General features: G+C 37.7%; 1 protein-coding gene across 1 annotated transcript in view; it reads left to right on the top strand.

Annotated features, from left to right (window-relative positions):
• The window catches only part of PDE11A (phosphodiesterase 11A), a 440,483-nt gene that overhangs the window by 240,313 nt on the left and 176,819 nt on the right, over positions 1-23,351 (top strand). Inside the window, exons 7-9 of the mRNA XM_060106356.1 lie at positions 12,903-12,978; positions 15,376-15,443; positions 16,379-16,471. Of these exons, the coding sequence (XP_059962339.1) occupies positions 12,903-12,978; positions 15,376-15,443; positions 16,379-16,471 (237 nt within the window). The remainder of the gene's footprint in view (positions 1-12,902; positions 12,979-15,375; positions 15,444-16,378; positions 16,472-23,351) is intronic.

Below are 23,351 nucleotides of genomic sequence, written 5' to 3'. Positions count from 1 at the left end.
TCTTATGAAAAACAGTATATGTCTCAAGAATACTTCTTGCTGATACAATATAGTGAGCCTGAATAGCCCACAGTGAGCCTGAATAGCCTGAATAGTCTGCCTGTCTACAGGCAGACTCCTACCACATCTCTTCCTGATTAGCGATATAGCCGTTTTACATCTTCCTCCACACTTACAGTCCATTCCAGTAAGACAGCCTGCCCGCTCATCTATAAAAAGAATGTTGTGGGCTCTCGAGCAAAAATGCAACAGTTAATTCTATGGGACTCAGCATAGAAATTTCATGCCCTGATCCAGTAGTTAGAGGCAATGATGTCTGAAGACAGTAAACTGTGGTAGTTTAAGCAGTGACCATTTTGTGAAGTCACTTTCTTCCCTATGATAAAATAAAGCAAGTACCTAGACCATCATTATTTCTTGACCTTCCACCTAAAATGCTTCCAATCTTCCACACAACTAATACCAGATTTTAATTGCAAATCTGAAGATGCAGTATACTGTGATTTTTACATGTTCTCTTTGTGTGGTACTGAAATATAAAATGACTTTATGTTCCCCTTCTCATGCTGAGGGGGAAAGAATTGGAAAAGAATTAATCAATACAGATGGAGGTGAGAGAGAGAGAGAGAAAATTATGCCTAAATATAGGTAGTTAATAGATTTGTCCTACAAATGCGTGTATGGTGTGTGTGTGTGTGTGTGTGTGTGTGTGTGTTATGTATCACACCAGGAAAAAACAAAATTATTTATCTGCTTAGGCTTCCTCCCTTTTCAAGAATATTTTGCCTCAGTGACTGGTGTCAACTGCTTATGTTAATTAATGAATGAAACAGACTCCAGACTGAGCCACAGAGCTCTCCCTCAAGAAGCTAAGAGGCTTGAACCTTCTCCTTACAAGCCTGATATAAGATGGTATAGATGATATGATAAAGACAATCAATTCAGTTAATATCTTTCATTAACATACTAAGTATTTCCCTCAAGATAAAAAAATACAATGACAAAATGGAATTGCTTCACCCTTTCACTAAAGGTAATTCTAGAATTATCCTAGAGACAGAGGGTACCTTTTAGAATTGTGCTGTCTTCTTGCAAAGGTTTGCGTCCTCTCTTCTTGAGTCTGATATATGGGTCCATAATTTTTCCCAGTAATCATGACTAAGTAGTTGTTTATCAGTGGTAGAATATAAGGAAATCATTTTTTTTAAATCCAGAATTAATGGATTATCTCCAATAGGTATCTCCACTGGGAAAACTGTGTGCTTTTTTGTTCTCTACATTCACTAAGTTCCCTGAATAATTTGAGGCTGGTTAACAAAAATGATAATTTGCAGGGAGGTTTCATGGGGAATTCTTTTCAAAGCATTTCCTATTTTTTCATATAGATTTTCTCAACATAAGTCTATATCCTGAGCACTGATATCTATCCTAAATTTCTCAATGGCTCACTGACTAATTCTGGCAGTTTGGATTCTCTTCACTGAACATGAAGAAGGACCCCAATTCATTAGACAGCAGTGACCTGGGGTAGAGCCCCCCAAAGTGGATTGGTCTTATTCTGGGGTTTCATACTGTAGATATATCAACTTTCAGTTAATAGAAATATTAGAGATTTCTTTCATTTACAGGTGAGGAAACAGAGGCTCAGAGAGCTGAAGTGACTTGCCTAAGGCCACACAGCTTCCTCAAGACAGGGCACAGAACAGACTGTGGGCTTTCTGATTCCTAATTCAGTTCTCTCTCCCTGAGTGGCCTCTCACGGGGACCAGCTGCTCAGGGGCTGCCTGGAAAACAGTCACCACTCTGTCATTCCTCTGTCTACACAGGTGTAGGAATGTATGTCCGGCAGACCTATCTTTTTGTCCCAGCTGCCCCACTCACCAGCTGGGTAGTCTTGGGCATACTACTTGCATACATAATGTAACGAGTAAAATTCTATATAAATATTTTGTAAATTGTGTAGTCCTATAAATATATAAATGTCAGGTGAAGATTTTAGTCTGGTTGAGGACTAGTTTTTTGGTTCTTGAGGGACTGCTAGAAGCAGGTCCTTTTCTCTAAATGAGGAGGTCTTTACACAGAACTGCAGACCAGCAGACCTTGATCATGGACAAGCCAATGTCAATGTCCTTTTCCTCCAGAGACACAGTGAGGAAAGAAGAGGAAAGTCTCTAGCCAAAGAGAGGAGTAAAGGGTGACTGTTGACAGCAAAAAAAGGGATGGTGGCAGTAATCTGATAACTTGTAGATCTTCAAGAAAGCCAGGTCTTTTCCTGTCTGGTCAGAGGAGAAACAATAGCAGGTGTTACCTACAAAGGTGAATAAGGCTGGATGCATGTCCTATGGCTTTGGGCTGCTGTGGGGAGATGTTCACCATATCCTCCCCTATGGAGACCAGCAATATGCAGCCCTGGCTCTTCACAAGAGTGGCTGGCCAGCCATCCAGGGGCCAGGTTACCCAAGCACATTTAGGTATGATCGGATTTTAGGGGCTGGCTATACTGCCCAGGCCCAAGCAGCCCACCAGTCCTTAAATCATAAGGCTAAAAGCCAGTGCCTAATAAGAGAGAATTTATTCCATCAACATTTGCTTTGGCTATACAAAGTGGAAACTGTATTTCTCATTTCTGTGTCTTTCCTACCTTGTGGTAACTTCTGGTAAGTCCTCAGAAACTCTGCCCAAAGATATGCAGCAAGAGAACGATCCTTATTTTGAAACCCTTGGTCTTTCTTTTGATAGCAGCTACAAAGGGGTGTCTTTAATGTGATAGAAACTTCATCCCAGGCACTTGCTGTGAGGGCTACGGGGCAAGTAATCATAGTTGTTTACCTGCTGTGTGTTCTCTTTGTGATTGTTTTAAATATTTAATGGTGTTCCCTCCTTGTGGTGAACAGAACGACTTAGCAGTGATGCACAGTGATTACTTGCCTTCTGTCTGCCTGTTTGACTCCTAGAGAGGTACCTGCTGGCCTTGATAGCATGCGTAGTTTTAAGGCCAAACTCCTTGGTTTATGGGTGGAAAATTATGACAGAATGGTTATATAAGACAGTCACAAAGCCAGAACCAAATTTCTGAGGTTTAAATTCTGCAGCCTTATGAAGATCACTGTATGCTCATTCTCTTACAAGATTCTGCAGTCCTCAAAAAGGATGCAAGACAGAAAAGACTGACTAAATATAACTGATTATATTTATTCATAGTGGCTCAAGAAACACTCACGTTCATGGGTTATCATGCTAGTGGGTTTTGTAGTCTAATAAGTTATTTGCTCCGTGGTAGGGGTATGCATGCTTGGCTCCTAAAGACACGGACAGGAATATCATGTATATTAATTTTCTGTTGCTGTGTAACAAATCACTACAAATTCAGCAGCTTAAGGCAAACACCTGTTTATTATCTTCTGTAGGTTAGAAGTCTGGCATGATGCCTAGGGTCTCACAAGGCCTAAAGCAAGGAGGTGGCCAGGTGGCGCTCTCATTTGGTCCTGGCATTCTTTTCAAAGCCCATTCAGGTTGTCGGCAGAACTGAGTTCCTTGCAGTTATAGACTGAACTTCCCATTTTCTTACTGACTGCTGGCCAAAAGTCTCTCTTAGCTCCTAGAGACTGCCCTCAGGTACTACTAGCCATATGGCCCTCTCACAACTTGGCAGCTTACTTCTTCAGAGCCAAAGGGAGAAACTCCAGTTGGCTCTCACAGAGGCTTACATAATGTCAGGAGTGACACACGAGAGGTTGTCCCATCACAGCCTTATAACATAACCTAATCAAAGAAGTGACAGTCCTATCATATTCATGAGTCCTACCCACACCTGAGGGGAGGGGATTATACCAGATTTGTACAAAGTAGAGGGTGGGCAGGTGTGAATCTTGGAGGCCATATCTTTAGAATTCTGCCTACAACACTATAATAAAGACTAAAATTGAGTCCATACAAAATACCCCATGAGATGATCTGTATGTCCTGATATGGAAAAAATGTCCACAAGAACAAAAGCAAGTCAGAGAGAAGTATGTTGAGAATAATGTTTAAAAGTATGTATAGAATAATATATGTGGGTTTATATACATACATATGCACATATTTTTCTAATAGACAACAAACTTAACATGTCCAAAACAGAACTCAACAATCTCTTTTCTGCCAAGCTTGCTCCTCTCTTTCCCTATCTCTGTTAAGGCAACTCAGTTCTTCCTAATGCTTGTGCCAAAAATGTTATAGGCACGATTCTCTCGTGTTGCACATCTAACTCATCAGGAAGTATAATTGGCTCTACCTGCAAAATTTATCCAAAATCTGACCATTTCTCACCACTCAACTGCTACCACTCAGGTCCAAGCCACCATCATCTCTGGACTATTTCATGGCCGTAGCTTCTTAATCTACTTCTCTGCTTCCGCTCTTCCCCTCCACACTCTTTTCTCAATACAATAGCCAGGGGTTTTAAATTTTTAAGTTATATTGTATCACAAGTCAGCTCACAAAGTTTTCACAGTCTCCTTATTTCACTAGAGTAAAATCCAAACTCACCATTCTTTCAGAGGTTTACAGTGCACTACATGAGGTCACCTCATTTTCTATCCTCAGCCCTCATTCATACTTCTCCAGCCACACCAGTCTCCTTGTTATTCCTAGAACATGCCACTCACACACCTACCTCAAGGCCTTTGCACTGGCTACTCCTCTACTGAAATACTCTTTCTCCAATGTCTGTGTGGGTCACATCCTCACCTCTTTATAGTCATTGTTCAAATGTTACCTGTTAGTAAGGTCTGGTGCCCTTGGTATTTCTAATCCCTTTTATCCTGCTCTATTTTTTCCCCATAATTTTTAATACCTTCTAACATATAATTTATTTATGTATTTTTTTGTGTTGTTTACCATCTACCTTCTCTCACTAGAATGTAAGCTCAAAGAAGGTGAGAATTTTATTGGTTTTGCTCACTGATGTATCCCCCAAAACTAATAAGCATTATTATTGAATATTGTTCAGTATTGTTGAATATATTATCTGTGTTATTTATGAATAATTTTATATTGTTGAATATTATAAATTGATGTATGAACATATTACATATTTGTAGGAAAAGATCAGGAAGAACTTATGCCAAACTGTTAATAATTGCTATCTCTAGAGATGGCAAGATTACAGCTTTTGATTTTGGTTTAACTTGAAAATTTCACGAGTGCATATATTGTTTTTGTAATTAGGCAAAATTATAACGATGTTTTAAAATGTTAGACCTTTTATATCTTATGTGAAATTATATTTTACCAGGCTATTAAGAGCCCTCTAAAAACTATAAACTATTACTCAAAACCAGAATTGAAATAATGCAAGATCTAAGTAAACTAACTTGTCTTGCTGTATCTTTGGGGAATTCAGATGGATTACTTTCTATTGCCCTCATCAGCAAGGAGTGTTGGTTGGATTTTATTCTAACTAATATCCTTGTCTGAGACTGTCCCAACAGCATGTATATAAACTGCATTTGCAAATGACCTGACATTGGGTCAGGTGGCTTCTTGGAGTGCATACTCTATTTACAAATACCTTCACCATGAAACAATTTTTCTGGCCTTGCTTTTAGTCAGCATTGTGCTTATGAACTCAACTCCCAATAATTAGTTACACTCTAGCACATCATCTGTGAAGCTTTCTGCCCTTTTTTTTCATACTAGATCAAAGAACACCTTAAAACAGGTATACTAATGCACAACAAGCTATTATTTACTCAATATAAGGTATACTATTCTGTTGCTTAATTTAGTATTTCCTTCCCTTTATATAGTTATGGAAAGAATTTTCAGAGCCATTACATGCAGGGTTTCTTTTCTGCCTGCAACAGAAATGAACAATTGGACCCAACATTTAAATAGGAAAGGTTCAGCAAGGGGAATGGCAGAAAATAGCTAAAAAGTAGGGCAGGCCTTATGCATGGATGGTTTGGTGGTCTGTGTGTTACAGATTCAGGAGTGGTGGAAAACCCATCAGCACCCAGGTCTCCTCTGCCATGGGGGGCTGATGCCCAGAATTACACAGTTAAATCTAAGATGTCATGATATTAATTCTGTCACTCTTCAATCCCATGCAATTCTTCCCTGTGACGTTCTTTCTCTGATTTAAAAAAAAATTTTTTTTTATTAAAACCTGTTACAGACAACTCAAAAGTTCTTACCCTTGTCCTGTAGCACTTAAGGATAATGGGACTTCAGGCTCTGAGATCCTTTAACTTAGAGCCTTAAAGCCCCTTTCGCCTGTCAGATCTTCACAGCAAAGCACTTCTGCAATCTGGGATGCTGAGTGCTAGCCTGGCAGGAAAACTCCTTTTCCATTCTTTGTAACGCCTTCTGGTCTATCAGTTATGCTTCTGGTACAAAGGGAAACGTGCAAAAATGGAACCATTGAGAGATAGGGCTGAAATGCACTTGCTCCCGGTAATCTCTCAGTTGCTGATACTTAGTGTAAACCAGGCTGAGAGCCTTTCCCGAGAAAAGGATTTGATAGGGAAGGTTGAACAATGGATATAAAATTTCCAGATGACCAGGAGGGTGAGGAAAGTTAGGAGGATTACTAAGACTTGAATAAGTTATACAATGGGGAAGCTGTGGGTAGTGAAGACACATAGGGGGCCATGGTTCTAAGAGTCGCACAGACTTTGCTGCATCGGTGGTGGAAGACAATGCGTCGGCTCTAAGTCCAAAGGTCAGTTTTTTAGGAGTGCTTTCATCAGGAATTTAAGGAATCATTTGTAGGCAATGTTCTAGAAACCTATGTGCAGATGAGGTTGGCATAAAGAAATGCCTCTCTGTTGTTTCAGGGAAATCAGGGGACTGACTCAGAACATCTCCTCCCTCACTTGTCCTAGTACCAGCATTTCTCACTGGTAGATTGGTGTTTGGGGGATAAAGTACTACTTTAGATTACTTTTAAAGTTGCACATATCATTCTAGGGGAAGAAAACACATTGCACATTAATGAGTAGTATTACGTTATCACCAATTCTTTTAACATTCCCTTTGACTGCCTTTGAGAGTCTGGAAAATATGACAAGTATGTTTTGATGGCTCCATGAGGTAAACCGTCTTAAATTATATCCATTAACTGGAAAGACCCAATGAGGACAGAGACTTGGAGAATTTTTAGTATATACATCTTTAATTGGAAAGAACTAGGCACCCCTAGATAATGTATTTATTTTAATGGTAGCCTCCTGGAAAGGCTGCTTAGTCTCATATGGTCTAATATTTGGGACTCTAATGATGTGAATTTTAATCTAAGAATAATCGAGCAGGGACCTTGTGGAACAATGGAGCAGATATTTCTGGGATGGTATTTCTTTCAATACTAGTAATATTTACACTTGTAAAGCACCTTACAAATTTTGAAAACCTTTTACACACATATTCTCGTAAAACAATTTGGAAAAATAAGAAAAAGCAGAAAGAAGAAATGATGAGAAGGTGCTCTAATGCCAAAATCTGGAGATAACCAGCGTTAATAGTTTGGTGTGCATGAGATAAATATTGATGACAAAATTGAGGCATGAAGAGTTTTGGTGACTTGGTTGGGGTCGAGGGGCCGATGGATATTTTTGAGCTCCACTAACTGCTGCAATCTGGAGACTTGGGTTATCTGATGCACAGCGATGACTCTTTCTTCCATACTTTCTTCTTCTTCCTTACCCTGTTTGGGATTCATTCTTCAGAGGTCTTGTGCTTCTACGACAGGCTTCATCTCCCATCTCCTTCTCCTTCAATCCCTGCAGAGGGTGATATATGCTTCCAGGCCTTGCTGTTTCATATAGTAATATAAACTAACCTGGGTTAGTTTATCTTTCCAGAAACAACAGCCATTGCCACAAATAGACAACTAGGAGATTGCCTCAATGATCTTAAAATTGGAAAATTCACTCTCATCATACTCTGCCATCCTTCCTTCTTCCCCTCTCCCACCTTGTTGGGCTCATCAAGCTTGGTCATCGTCACCACCCGCTCTTCCCTGTGCTCATAGCCAGTTAGTGCTGGCCCCACTTCCCTTCCTCAGCCACAGTGGGAATGACTTAGAAATACCCTCAACATCCTCGGTCGCCGCTCCCCTCCTCCTGGGCTCAGCCCATGCGAGACTCTAGGTCTGCTCTCTCAGTGTGGCCTTCCTCTTCTCCAGAACTAACCACTTTAGTTCTGTTCCTCATCCCATTCCTTCTTCCCTTGACTATCTTTGCCTTCAGTTATCCTTCTGTGTTACTAAATCCAGTAGCCCATTTTCAGCGCTTATCCTGTTTGACTATTCTGCAAGATTTGACCCTGTACTTCCCCTATAATTCTATTTAGAAAAGAACTCTTTCTCTTGCGTACAAGTAATTCATTATCTAAAATTTAGAAAATAGAAATAGTAGTTTAAAAAACTCCCATAGGCAGAGTTCTTTCACAGTGTATACATGTATCAAATCATAATGTTGTACACTTTAAATATGTTACAGTTTTGTCAATTATACCTCAATAGAGCTGGGTGAAAAAAGGATCAGTGGTTGCCAGAGGGATGGATGGATGAATAGGTGGTGTACAGAGGATTTTGAGGGCAGTGAAACTACTCTGTGTGATACTGTAATGGTGGCTATATGTCATTATAAAGTTGTTAAAACCCATAGAGCCTATAGCATCAAGAGTGAACCCTAATATAAACTATGGACTTTGAATGATAATGATGAATCAGTGTGGGTTCATCAATTGCAACAAATGTACCACTCTAGTGAGGGATGTTGATAGTGAGGGGTGTTGATGTGCATGTGTTGGGGCAGAGGGTATATGGGAACTCTCTGTACTTGCCTCATTTGTTATGAACCTAAAACTGTTTTAAAAAATAAAGTTTATTTTAAAAGCAAAGAAACAAACAAAAACTCCCATGGACAAACAATTCAAAGGCAACTATTATGGTTATAATTTTTCCAGGATTTTCCAATGTATGTAATATATGTTTGTACACCCACCGATGCCCACACTACTATCACTTAATATATTACAATTTTCCCTATTTACAAATATTCTTCTATAGCATGATTTTAATTAGATGGATAATATTCTACTGTGCTATGATTTACTTAACCAACTCCCTCCAGTGGAATGTTCAGGTTATTTCTGATATATCATTATCATAAATAATGCTATGGTTAATACCTTTATACGTAAACTTTTGTGCATAGCTATGATAATTACCATAGGATAAATTCCTAGACATAAAATTGATAAGGCAAAGGGTGTTTATACTTTTTAGACTCTGGATACATGTCAATAAATCTGTTTCCAGAAAGGCTGTTAGCAATGTGTTCACACATTAGGAATGCTATAAAGCCTGAGCTGAAGAATATGAGCTTTGGAGTTCTTTTCCATCTTACCTTCTTCTTCCTGTCCTAAATATTGTGTCCCCTCAGATTCAGTTTTTCATCCTTTTTGTCTTTTTATTGGACGAGCTCTTTCTTGGTGATTTTACCTACGCAGTTAATACGAGAGGCTCCTTCTTCTCTCTCCCTTCCCGTTGCCCTCTCAATTGTAATGTGTGTCAGCTTGAATTTGGAATCATTTCCCTGAAACTTCCTGCGTTCCCCACCTCAAGGAGCTCCACCGCCCTTCCTCAAACCAGGAACCTCAATATTATCTTTTGTAGGGATGGTAGAACACATACTCCTACCTCCCTACAATAAAAATTCTTTTGGGGAACTACACTAATTTTTTGGTAAGCAAAATTATCTTTTACTTCACTGACAAAGAGCCTGAGCTTTATTTTTGTCACCACCAAGCCTCTCAGGCTGTCTCTCTCCTTGTTTCTGTCACTCAGTGCATGTTCCCTTTCTTCTTGCACTGTGACCTCTACCCTCACCTGCTTCAGATTTCCCGGGAGAGGTTAGACAGGGGCTACAGTTGTCCCAAGAGTTGGCAGAGCCAATTGTGACTACTGCTCAGTGCTGGGGCAGGACCGCCGACAATTGTGTATGACCCTCAGCAAAACAAAACACGCCCAAGCATCCTAGTACTGCTCTGGCCAGCCCAAGTCTATAGATTACACCTCCCAGGCCTCTCTAAAATTGACTTCCTTCTCTTCGTGCTCACTGACATTGCTGTTATTCAGACTCTCTCCTTAGGGAGAGGAAGAAAACTACTTTGTTCTTTTGGAAGATAACTTTGATGGATGTGTTTGTGATTGGCTTCCTTTGAACCAATCTTTCCACTTTCAAAGCAGTCAGTCTCTCTAGGTCTTATTGGTTGAGGGAAGATGTTAACAGTACCTACTTCATAGGGTTGTTTGAGTAAGTATATGCAATAATGCATGTGAAAGTGCAGAACAAGGTGCCTGACATCAAGTGAGCATCCAGTAAATGTTATCTTGTCATCATCGTCACCCTCATCTTTGAAGACCCACTTTTAAGGAGCTAAAACTGCTCCAGATTTCTCTAAACCAGTCAGTTGCTGGCTTTTCTGTGGTATTCTGAACGTTCTTTACTTGGACACTTATTTTATCTTAACTACTTCTGTCTTGGCTAGACTGTGAGCTCCTTAAGGGTAATAACTGTTTGAATTCATTTTTATATCCTTAATACCCAGCAATGTGTCTGGTGCATAGGAGGTGGTAAATAAATATATGATGAAAGAGTGCATTGATGAATGATTTATGCCCAGGCTTTTGGCTTTTTTTGTTTTTTTGGTTTTTTCTGGAATTCTCAAAAATCAATTGATGTAATTTGTGCTCTTAACAAATGGAAAAAGGAAAAAAATCACATGATCTAAAATCACATATTAAAAGGCATAGAATTGAAGAGTAAGATGACATGATAATATGCCTGGAAAATCCAAAGCACTTCAGATATCAAAGTTAATAATTGAATTTAGCAAGATTGATGGATGCAAGTTCAATATACAAAAATCAGTTATGTTTCTATATGTCAAAAGCATTAGAAAATAAATTAATAATACCATTTATAATAACACGAACTTTTAAAACACCAGGTACAAATATAACAAATTATATGTAAGACTTCTGCATAGAAAACTATAAAAGTTTGCTTAGAGAAATTTTTAAGAACTCTAAATAGAGGGATATTATAGATTGAGAGACTCAATGATGTAAATATGTCAAGTTTCTCCCAAATTGACTGATAAATTCAATAGAATCCTAATAAAAATCTCAACTGTGTGTGTGTGTGTGTGTGTGTGTGTGTGTACTTCAAGTTGATTCTAAAATTAATGTGGAAATGCCAAGGGCCAACAATGGTCAAGACAATCTTAAAGAAGAAAAAAGTTGGAGAAATTACACCACCAGATACCAAGATGTATTATAAGACTTTATTATTCACGGCAGTATGGTATTGGTATAAGGGTAGACACATAAATCAATGAAGTAGAACAGAGTCCAGAAACAGATCCTTACATATATGGACACATGATTAATGAAAAAAGTGGTACCAGATAGTGGTGGGGAGAGGCATTTCCCCTGCCCCACAAAATTGGTTCTGGTCCATTTGGATATCCACCAAGAAAAAAAAAAAAAAAGAATCTTGACTCTCAGCTCACACTATACTCAAAAATTATTTTCAGTTGGATTGTAAATCTAAAAGTAACAGTTAAAACAATAAAGATTCTAGGGAAATAATAGGAGAATATCTTTATGAGCTAGGAATAGGGGAAGATTTCTAGGAAAAGATCAAAAACTTACTTTAAAAAACTAATATACTGGTATCAAGAGTAGAAGACATCTGAAAATTAATTCCTCAGAGGAAAACCCAAAAAAAAATCCAAATATAAAATTTAGGTGTATAAATTAACTTCCAACTTCAACTTTTAAAAAAATGTAGCTCTTAGCTTCTACAATAAATGTTTTAAAATATAAAAAAAATATTTTATCTCAATAACCATAATCTGGAACCTCAATGTTTTAGTTTTTCTCTGATTGGATTGGGATGACAGGTTGACCTTTCTCACTAGAAACCAAGGTCATATCAATTCACTAACACCCTTTCAGTCTTTAGTAGCCCTTATCTAACAATTCAAATATGGATCATTGGTTTTAATATTAAGTGGAGCTTGTTACTGAATGACATTTGTCTGATGCTGATAATTATACTTTTGTATTTCAAATATATCATCTCCTGACAATCTGTTAGGGTACAGAAAGATTGCTGAACCCTTACTTTTATCTTATCTTTCGTGACTTTTATTTTTATATGATTTTGCAACATATGTAATAAATCTGTAATGTTAGAAATATAGAATATTAAAAGTAAATACATGGATAAACAACAAGGTCCTACTGTATAACACAGGGAACTATATTCAATATCCTGTGATAAACCAGAATGGAAAAGAATCTTTAAAAAAAGTATGTATACATATGTATAACTGAATCACTTTGCTGTACAGCAGAAATTGACACAACATTGTAAATCAACTATACTTCAATAAATTTTAAAAAAGTAAATACACATATAACAGTATTATAGACTCAAATTTTTTTTACTAAAAGATGTGCTCAAAGAGAAATATTGACCACTGGTTTAATTAAAATGCTTTAAATACTCAGAGCAGAAACAGTTGCCAGAATTCTTGTCTGGTGGTATGATCGTGATCAAGATAGTTTAACATTCAGCTTTACGTGCGTGCAGGGATTGGGAGAGGTAGTGCTGGTGTGGGGTTTATTGGTTGATTCATATTTGGTTAGGGCATGATTTCCTTGGGATGTGCATTGTGATGTTTTAAATGAAAAGAGACAGGTGAGTATATGCATTACAATTAGATTGTAATATGTCTTTTTAAAAGTTATTTTTAAATATCTGTTATGAAGAGTGGTAAGCTATATGTCAGAAATGGGTAGATAATATTTAATTTTAGTTAATTACTTTCTTATATCCTAGGCTGAGCAGATATCTGGTTTTCACATAAGATCGGTTCTCTGCGTACCTATTTGGAATAGCAACCACCAAATAATTGGTAAGACATTACCTAAATAGTTCAAACTTCTTTTATAAAGAAATACAATTTACTTTAAAATACATCCATCTCGTTTTTAAATGTTCCCCTTTTTATGTCCAGGACTCATCAACTTATGTCTCATACTCTTGTGTAATCTCGTAAGTGAAGACTCCTGATGAATCAGTGTTAATCGGGACAATGAACAAATATTTATTCCTTTAAATAAGAACCAATCGTTTTGAAGTTGGAGGAGATTTCAGAAAGCAGCTAACTGAACTCTTTTATCTTACTCTGTGGAAACTGAGGCCCAAAGAGAGACAAAAGACTTGCATAAGGTCACAAAGTGAGTTAGTAGCAGAGTCCCAAGTAAAACTTGGGCTTCTTAACTCCTAGTACATCTACATATTTACATCTATGCTTTTACACGTGGAGTAAATGCAAAGGAAGAAAGGACGTGCATTGTTAGGCATATACTGTACATGCGTCTTTCTGCCTGGATGGTTCCAAAATAGGTCAAACTCCTGAATAAGGGAATTGTGGACCAAAGCAGTTTCCAATTTTTCTCTCCTTCCCTGCTCCTTTCCTTTCCTTGAAAATTCAGTTAGGAGAATCTCAAACCTAAGAAAGAAGTCTAGGCGAGAAGGGGTCAGTTGTTAAAGTCAAGAAGGATGGAGACATTAGTTATTTAAACACAATGAAAATGTGTTATTTTTCTAAGAGACATAAGGTAACTAAATACATTTAGTAACTAATGTAACTATTTGCCTCTCTTTGCTTCACCCTAAGGTTGCCTCTTAAACTCTAAGATATTGGACTTACCAAAGGATTCAGTATTCTGTGAATATTGTTAAGACTTGAATTCTAAGAGAATTTTTTCATCAGTTTGCTTAATTTGCAGAAAATACTAGTACATTATTGAACATAAAGTATATTCTAAGATTTGAGAATTTGAGCCCCTAGTACAAAGCATTAAATTACATCATGTGTAGAATTTTAAATATATTTAAAGTGGTTTTATTTTTTTGGCCACGCTGTGCAGCATGCAGGATCTTAGTACCCCGACCAGAGAACCCCTGCCCCCTGCACTGGAAGCATGGAGTCCTAACTACTGGACCGCCAGGGAATTCCCAAAATATATAATATTTACGTTTAAAGAGAAGAGAAATTTCATGAGAAACACCATACGTTATCTGTAGATGTCCAATGGCAATCTCACATGCAGTCCTACATTTCATTTCTAACAGTAAACATCTGTTATTCTTTCAAAACTAAGACTGTAGTTTGCCTGTTGCACACTAAAAGCTTTGTATTTTATTATACATGTCTTCTAGCATATGATGACTTACCTGCCTGATGCGAAGTTAGGTGTTTCAAAAAATACAAGCATGCTCTAGAATTGCAGTCATTTTTGTTTATACTAAATAGGGATACAAGGGAATGGTTTTCAAGATTGTTGAATTTTTCCAGTTAGACTTGTGTGCTTTGATAGCCGTGCCTCAAACATCTGGTATAATGCTGGAAATGAACTCTGGAAAGAACACACACACAAGTTAAATTTGTTAATACTAGTTTAACCCCATTGGGAGCAGGCAACAAAACTAACCTTGCTTTGAAAGTTAACTGTATCATAATTCCTAACATTTCTTGAATGTTCTCTCCTTGTGGAACAATATGCTTTCCAAACATTAATCAAATGTTATCTCATTTAATCTTCATAACCCACTGAGACAGTTAACATTTTAATCCTCATTTTACTGATGAGGAAATTCAGTGTTAAAAAAGTTAGGTAACATGCTCATGGTAACACCACTAATGGTGGAGTTGAAAATTCAAACCAAGACTGTCTAACTCCAGAGCCTATGTTCTTAATCACTATGCCATGCTGCCTCAACTCAAGCGCTGTGCTTCAGAGAATTGAAGAAAAAATTTAGTTATATATATTTTAAAAATTGTATATTTATATAATTATGTACATTATTTTTTATATTTTTAAAATATATATATAGTTAAAAAAATTTTGTATATTGCATGTATATATGTGTTTATATATGCATACAGTTATAGATATTCAAGTATGTATATGTATATGTGTATAAGTATGTAATTGTGTATATATGTGTATGCCAGATACATCAGTTATTGTGCACAGTCATCTTGAAAACCATTTTTAGGGAATCTGATTGATGCCTGGTAGAACTCCAGGCTTCCCTGAGACCTGGTCTGGATATCACAGCTGGAAAATAGACTGCATCCCTGTACACCTCAGATCTGCTCTCACGGAGGCAGCAGGTGTGAGAGTAAACAGGGATTAAGCTGAGTGTGTGCACTTAAAGGAGCGTAGAGTCATCTTACTGTATTGTAGGAACACGGTGTCCAGCACCGAAAATGACCACATATTCCAACCTCTTCTCACAGGAGTGGCTCAAGTGTTAAATAGACTTGATGGGAAATCTTTCGATGACGCAGATCAACGACTTTTTGAGGTAAGAAAATAAATTTGTGAACCAGGGGTTACAGCTGAGTCACCAGTAGTCTCCTGCTTACAGCTTGCCCCCATTAGGAAGGATAAATAATTATTTTGACATTTATTAATCATTATACTTTGACAGTGTGATGAAATTTAAAGGAAGATTTAAAGAATATATCAATGTTTAGGTAAGATTTGATTCTCTTTTTTCATGAATTAGATGTTTCTACCCTAATTGATTGTTTTTTACAGATTGAATTGCCTCGCTCTTCTCTCCAAAGTGTGAATTGTCTTATCTTTGTCTTGTTTGTATGTGTTCAGTCATGAGACCTCTAGCCAGCTCTGCCAGGCGTACTGCCATCACCTTTCTTACGTTTACAAGCTTCCGTTTACTCCGGTCTGCCCTCTAGCTAGAGAGGTTAGCCTTGAACAGGCTTCCTAGTAGACTTTGTACCAGTAGCCAACGTGAAAACCCCATGCTTCTTTTTCTCCAGCTGAGGCTACATCAGGGCTTCTTTACTCATTGGTTCTAAATCTGGATCCTCTGTCCCCTTAACATTTACCTCATTTACACTCACTTGGTTTCCTGACCAAAATATTTTATAGCCTAGCTACTGAAAGAGGTGGCTATTGGTTAAATGGGATGAAGTTACTAAAATCAGTTCACAACCTAAATAAAGAATGCATTTAAACGGACTGTACATTTTTAAAGGTATTTAAAGTCATTTCTTCACAATGACATTCATCATTTTTCTCATGTGTAATGTGAGCAATAAAGTTGTTACATGACAATAGTAATTAAGAATTTTAATATACATATTTCCCCAAGGCCTACCTCTGTATACAATAAAATTATATTTTAAGGCCCATTCCTGACGACTGCCTGCTTTTATATTAGATTATGCCAATGAGTTATTGCAATTTTTAGTTAGTGAGCTTTCTCTTTCCTAGGCTTTTGTCATCTTTTGTGGCCTTGGCATCAACAATACAATTATGTATGATCAAGTGAAGAAGTCGTGGGCCAAGCAATCTGTGGCTCTTGATGTAAGTACAATATTTACGTCAGAATTTATGCTTAAAAGCCCTGATTTTATGAGGGGAAAAAGGTCCTTGTTATGGGGCTTAATTTCTCAATTTTTAATTATCTATTCATTGGGTCTTAATCATTTTAGAGTTATAGGTTTGAGTTTGATGAAAGCTAGAGACCCTCTCTAGAAAAATATACATACACACATAGTTTTACATATAATTTCAGGGAGTTCACAGATTCCTTGAAGCCCAGCCATGTATGGTGTACAGTTAAATACAAATTTTAAATATTAGGATTATTAAAAGAGATGATCCAAAATTAATTTGTCAGGATGTAAAATGTATTATGAATGTATTTTGAATATGTATAGATATTCTGGAAATTCACAACTTTTATTACCATAAGAAAAAAACCTCTCTATGAAGATATGTGACTCAGATGGGGGAAACTGATCCTGTCATTATGCACCCCTCCCTGTGCTAATGTAGTCACAGTCTCCTCACCCATGAATTGTTCATTTGGGTTCATAGTGTACACCCCCTTGTTTGTATAACTCAGATACCTTCTGTCCTTAGACACAAAAATTATTACTGACACTCCCAAATTTCCAGCCCAACTGTGAGCCTTGTAACAATCTCACTTTTCAGAAGCTGACTTATTTGTGTGGCCTCGTATGTTCTGTGTGCTTTATTTGTGCCAGTGTCAAAAGTAGTGTTCCCAGTGAGAATTCTGGTGTTGCCATCTTGGTTTTGTCCCTCCCACCTCCACTCAACCCCTACCCCACCAGATACCAAACTCTTGACTCTAATATAATCAGGTGGTATCCACCTCAGTCCCCAGCCCAGGAATCCATATGCAAGAATATCTGGAAGGATTTCTTTTTTTGGCCACACTGCACGGCTTGTGGGATTCTAGTTCCCCAACCAGGGATCAGCCAAGGATCAAACCCAGGCCCTCGGCAGTGAAATTGCAGAGTCCTAAACACTGGACCACCAGGGAATTTCCTCTGGAAGGATTTCTTATCTCAGAATTTTATGAAGACAAAAAACGATGTGTTGAGAGCTACTGAACTCAAACTCTGGAATGAGATCTACCTGTACTATAGTATACATTAACTTCTGAATAGATCTGTATTTTAGAATTATGTATTTATAAATGTTGTACATGAATCCAAATATTGTTAAGTTCTTTTGTTCCTAAATATATAAAATTAATACTCTGAGGCTCTTAGAGAACAGAGATGCTCCTAAAGCTGAATAATGGAACAAAGAAAGGAATTTACTATCATTTTTAATAACTTTACTTTTATGATCCTGATTTCCATTTTGCATGAGCAGCAGGAACTTCATGAGAAATGTACTAATGTGTGCTTACATTTTCTGACAGTAAGGATTCTAGGATAAAAGGGGTAAAACTTTACCTGTAAGTCTAGAACACAGAGAAAATAAAGCAGGAATGTAGATGTAGAATATTACTTCTTCATCTTGAACATCAAGAATTGTCCTTTGGGGAGTCTTTCATAGATACTGCAAATGAAGCCTTACCTAACACTGATGAGAAATTTTCCAGGAAATATAAGTCAGGGTATTAAGGGACACATTATACACCTTTATGATCAAAAGAGGGAAGGAATGAAGGTCAAACAGAGGGTGTGGAAAGGGCATATGCAATTAGGAGCCAAGCCCCATTTATTCTACCTCCCAAAAGCCTCTTCCATCCCTTTCTTCCTTTCCAATTGCCACAGCAACCATCCTACTCAAGGGCTTCATTACCTCTTGACTGAGCAATTGTAATAACCTTCTATTTGTTCTTCCTAAACCATATTTTAGATTGCATCATTCACCCACTCATAGACCTTAAATTACTCCCCCATTACCTATCAAAGTACAAACTTCTGGCCTTTAAGGCCCTTGGAAATCTCATACCAAACTATCTTCCTGCCCCTGGCCCTCATTTCTCTTTTCAGAGTTTTCTGTGCAAATTACAAACTCAACTACTTCATAGTCTACAAATCAGCCACCTGCTTCTCTGCCCTCTGATCTTCACTCTAACATTCTCTCCACTTTAGTTATTCTGTTCCAATTATGCCATCTCCCCTCAAAATTGTCCCGTCATTCAAAGCTTGATTTAAATGTAATCTTCTCTCTATAAAGCTTCCAATCTCATGGTTACTTGTTCCTCTCTTTGCCCTATATTACAGTCAATGGTGAGTCTGTATGTTTTCCTCCACTAGAACATATGTCAATCAAAGCATATGATCATGTCTTAGCTATCTTTTATTCCTTTTGGTGTTTTATATATAATGGTACTCAATAAAAGTGTATTGAATAAATGAATGCATGCAGCCACAAATAATTATTTTGGTCTGCCACATCAACACTGCAGAAGGGGAAAGCTAGGGCTGTGGTGGAGGAACTGGCAGTCATTTTAGTGGCAGTCTTGCTGGCCACATAGCAGCACCTCTGTATTCCCTTCCCCCTTTATAAGCCATGAGTAGAAAATTGTTATTTACTTATTTGGGTTTGGGACCTCTTCCCAGATACTGTGTTCCCTGGGGTATTTCCTTAGATGATGATTAAGAGTCCAGTCTGGCTTCCTGAAGGTGGGGAAGGAGGAGAGAAGTGAAACAGATGATTCTCCGTGAGCAATCCTCTAAGCTCCAAGGAGAGATTTCTCTCTAACTGGGTGATTAAAGAAGTTAGACTTCTAGGATGCCAGCAGAATGCCGTTTGATTCTTTGTCACCCCTCTTCCTTTAAACCTACTCTGTTGAATCAGTCTTCCCCACTCTTGAGTGAAGTCTGGTAGATTCCACAGCTCTTCTGACCTACTCAGGTGTTAAATAGTCTCTGAGCTTTTCCCCTTGCCCAGGATTAGAAGCCTATGGTCAGGAGAGGGTCATAGTAGGCTTTGTGACTCTTCCTCACTTCACTTCCTCCCCTAAGACAGGTGCAGGGAGGTTGGATGAGAGGGAAAAGCCTTACAAGACAGATACTGTCCTAAGTTGGTTTCAGGGCCCTCTATATCAGACATCAGCATTCTCTTTTTATCATGAGTTGCTTTTATAAATTCTTAGAGGACTCTCGGGGCTAGCAATCTCCTGATAGCCATCCCTGATGTGGGTTTGTCTCTCCTGACTGACAGGTTATAATCCCCTCTCAGCCCCTGGCTTCCAGGGGCCCATCCAGACCCTTCCTCTATGGGGATCATCTCACTCTTCCAGGAAATTCTCTTGGTCAGGACCTGTTTTTGTTTCTTCTTTTTAATTGTGGTAAAACAGACACAACATAAAATTTACTATTTTTAAGCGAACAGTTCAGTGGCATTAAGTACATTCACATTGTTGTGCAGCCATCACCACCAAACATCGCCAGAACTTTTTCATCTTCCCAAACTGAAACTCTGTGCCCATTGACCCCCATCTCCTCATTCTTCCTTCCATGCAGCCCATGGCAACCACCATTCTACTTTGTCTATGAATTTCACTAGTCAAGATACTTCATATGAGCAGAATCATACAGTACTTGTCCTTTTGTGACTGGCTTATTTCACTTAGCATAGTGTCTTTAAGACTCATCCATTCTGTAGCACGTGTCAGAATTTTCTTTTTAAGGCTGGTTAATATTCTATTGTAAGTATATACCACCTTGTGTTCGTTCATTCATTCATCTACTGATAGACACTTGGGTTGCTTCCATGTCAGAGTCCTTTTAAGCCTGGGTATCTTTCATAGGTCCATTTGATCCCCATTCTCAGTCACATGTCTTCAACCATTAGATTGAAATTCAAGTCTTCCGCAAAGCAGCTCTCTTCTCCTGCCCACTAACTTTTGGAATTTTTAGTCGTGAATCAGGTACCAGTCTCTGTTCCCACACTGTACTCTGGGGAAAGACATTGTACATCCTACAAGTGGTTCTCTGGAAGGAACTCTCAAGAAACCCCAAGAAATCATCAATACGGGGCTCTCATGAACTGTTATCCTTTTTACACAGTGCAGAGTTGGAAAACCAGCACCTTAACTTGGAGGCAGGGGCATCTTCTTTCCAAGTCCTACATAGAAGGCCTAGATGGCCTTAGCACTCCCTTTAGAATGTGATACCTGTTGGTCTCAACTATAAACTCAGAGTCTCATTTAAACATCCTATTTTGTCTATCAAAATGATTTTTTCCAGACCAAGTTACTGTCAGACTATGATCCAATGATTGTCTAAATGGTAAGTGTCAGGCCTGGGAAGACCCATGTTTATTTGTAGGTACAATGGATCCAGGTTCTCAATTACAAAGCCAAATGTAACACATCAGCAGAAATGGAATTGTTCCCACTTGTAAATTCTTCTTTACTGACAATATGTTGGATTATGTAAACACTTCTTTTGGAGAAAAGAAAAAAAGGAAACAAATTAATTACTCTCTTGAAATGATTATGTAGTAATTAGTTCCCCATTGTAGCCACTACTACTTCGTAAGTTACTTAAAAAAAGAAAGAAAGAAAAAAAAGCTCTGGAAGCTGTTCTCTGTGAAAATTCCAGGCTCTTATTGAGCTGGTTTATAAATTTATGATCAAATTGTGGCTTTTAAAAAGGCACTAAGAAAATAATCATGCCAAATTTCTTGAACTTCTTCTTTGAATAGCCAGTAAAGACCAACTAAACAGATAGTGTGAGCTTCAACTTTTCACTTGCTGCTTTCTGTTGCCCAAAGAAAAGTCTCACAGTTGACATGCTGATTGGGCTTTTGGGGTATTCTAGCATAGCCCACACATTAGAATCAACAGGGTGCTTTTAAAAAATATTGATGCCTGCACTCTTTTCTAAACTGATTGAATCAAAATCTCTGGAAATAGAGACTGAGCATATGTATTTACAAAAAGTTCTCCATGTGGTTCTGATGCACAGTGCAAGGTGAGAACCATTGGCACAGAGTGATCTATTTGTGGGTTAATTTCTCCAAGTCTTTCTTTCACAAAAACCAAACACAGTATTGGATATCAGTACTTCCTTTATAAATATTTGTTGAATTAGGTTGAAGACAGTAGATGAAATGAGGTGAGGCTAAAGAGTGCTATCTCCTCCTTGCTTTGAATACCCGTTTACTCTTTGACTCCTTCTAATGGCTTCCATCGTCACCTCTCCTTTGAGGAGTCATCTGGAATGTTATCAGTGAACACCTATGCCCAGTCCCCATTCTCATTTCTTAACTTCTCTTATCTGTTCATGCTGTTGACTATTTTCTCCGATCACAGAAAAGAAAATAACCAGTCCACCATGGTAATTAACCTGTAAATGACTGGTTTGTTTCATGGCCATAAGAGAGACCAGGATCCAGAGCAAAGATAGATGAACCTTAAAAACAAGGAACAGGGCAGCAATTTTAGTATTACAAGACTCATCATGTAATTTACTAGAATTTTATAGCTATCTATAATATATTCCATTTTCTTTAGTAAAAGGAGAAACAGTTTCTATTCCAGTGCCTAGAATAGTTCTCGACACATATTAGGTACTCAGTAAATATTTGCTTAGTTATATTATTTTTTAATTTATTAGTTTATTTATGAATAAATGAACCTAATTTCATACCTAACTTGATACCTAATGGTATCTGAAGCGTTTTGTGACTTGCTAACAGCTTCTGTAAGCATCTGTTTTTGCAAATTTAGGACATAGTCTTGAAATAGCTATGAAAACTGTGATTTCCAGTTTATAATTTTGTAAATGAATTCCACAAATTCTACAAAGCTGGCTCTGTGGGGCATTCCTTGAGCTAGCAATGAGGAAGTGTATATGGTTGTTTTTTTGTTTGTTTTTTTTTTTTTTGGCCATGCGGCATGTGGGATCTTAGTTCCCCGACCAGGGATTGAAATTTACTTTTGCATCTGTGGCTCTTCCAGATACCTATATGCCGTGCCAGCCCACCCTGTTATTAAAAATTTGGCTCGTTTTCCTCCTTTCAGCAGTCACTCTACTGATGATAGGCTCATTGTCCTACTGTAAGCAACTGGTCCCAGGTATGAAAGCAACCCCTGCTTTCCATTCATCTATAAAGGCTGTCTCTTGACTGGAATGTAGTTCATTTGGGTTTCTCTCTGTCCACCACTCACTCTTTGACAGCTTTAAAATGAGAGCTTTATTTTGTCTTTTTTCTTATTGTTATGAAGGGGGTAGCAATCTTTGAAGATCTTCCTTAGCCTATCAGGAAGTGGAAACCTCTGGCCAATTCTTTTTACTTTCCACTGCTGATATGGACCTATTAGATATTAACTTTTCTTTGTAATGTCATGATATTTTGTCAGGAAGGGAGTTGAATACTTTTATAGTCTGTCATCATCAATCTCTTTGAATTGCTAATATTTCTTGCTTTATATATTTTTGATTCCATATTTTTTGCAAAAACAGATTCACAACTGAGAATTGTTTCTTTTACAGATTCAAAATTACTCTTTTGTTTTATCTGACTGCTTTTTACTTTGAAAGCTACTTAGTTTGAAGTTAATGTTGTCATCTCTGCTTCTTTTTTTTAATTTATTGTATTTTAAGAATACATCTATTCAATGAGTATTTCTTATGTTCTAAGCACTATGCTGGGCACTGGAGATAAAGCAGTGAGCAAAACAGAGCTGGTGCCTTTCCTTACAGAGCTTAGAATGTGAAGTAAACAAACAAACAAAAAAGTCATGCAAATCAGAATCTAATCAGTTGTGATAAATTCTGTGCAGAAAAAATACAGGATGTCATAAAAGCATCTAGCAGGGGATGTAAACTGGGGTTTTAGGTAAGTCTTTTCTAAAGGATATATGTTTAAACTGAATTCCTTACTCATTCTTTTATTTTTATTACTTCTGGTTAATTTTGTTTTAGGCATATTTCCTGTAAACTGCATACATCTGAATTTAATT

The sequence above is a fragment of the Mesoplodon densirostris genome, chromosome 8 (genome assembly GCF_025265405.1).
Source record: "Mesoplodon densirostris isolate mMesDen1 chromosome 8, mMesDen1 primary haplotype, whole genome shotgun sequence".
Classification (NCBI taxonomy): Eukaryota; Metazoa; Chordata; class Mammalia; order Artiodactyla; family Ziphiidae; genus Mesoplodon; species Mesoplodon densirostris.
Note: the sequence above shows the minus strand (reverse complement) of the source record. Positions and strands in the feature narration are given on the sequence as shown.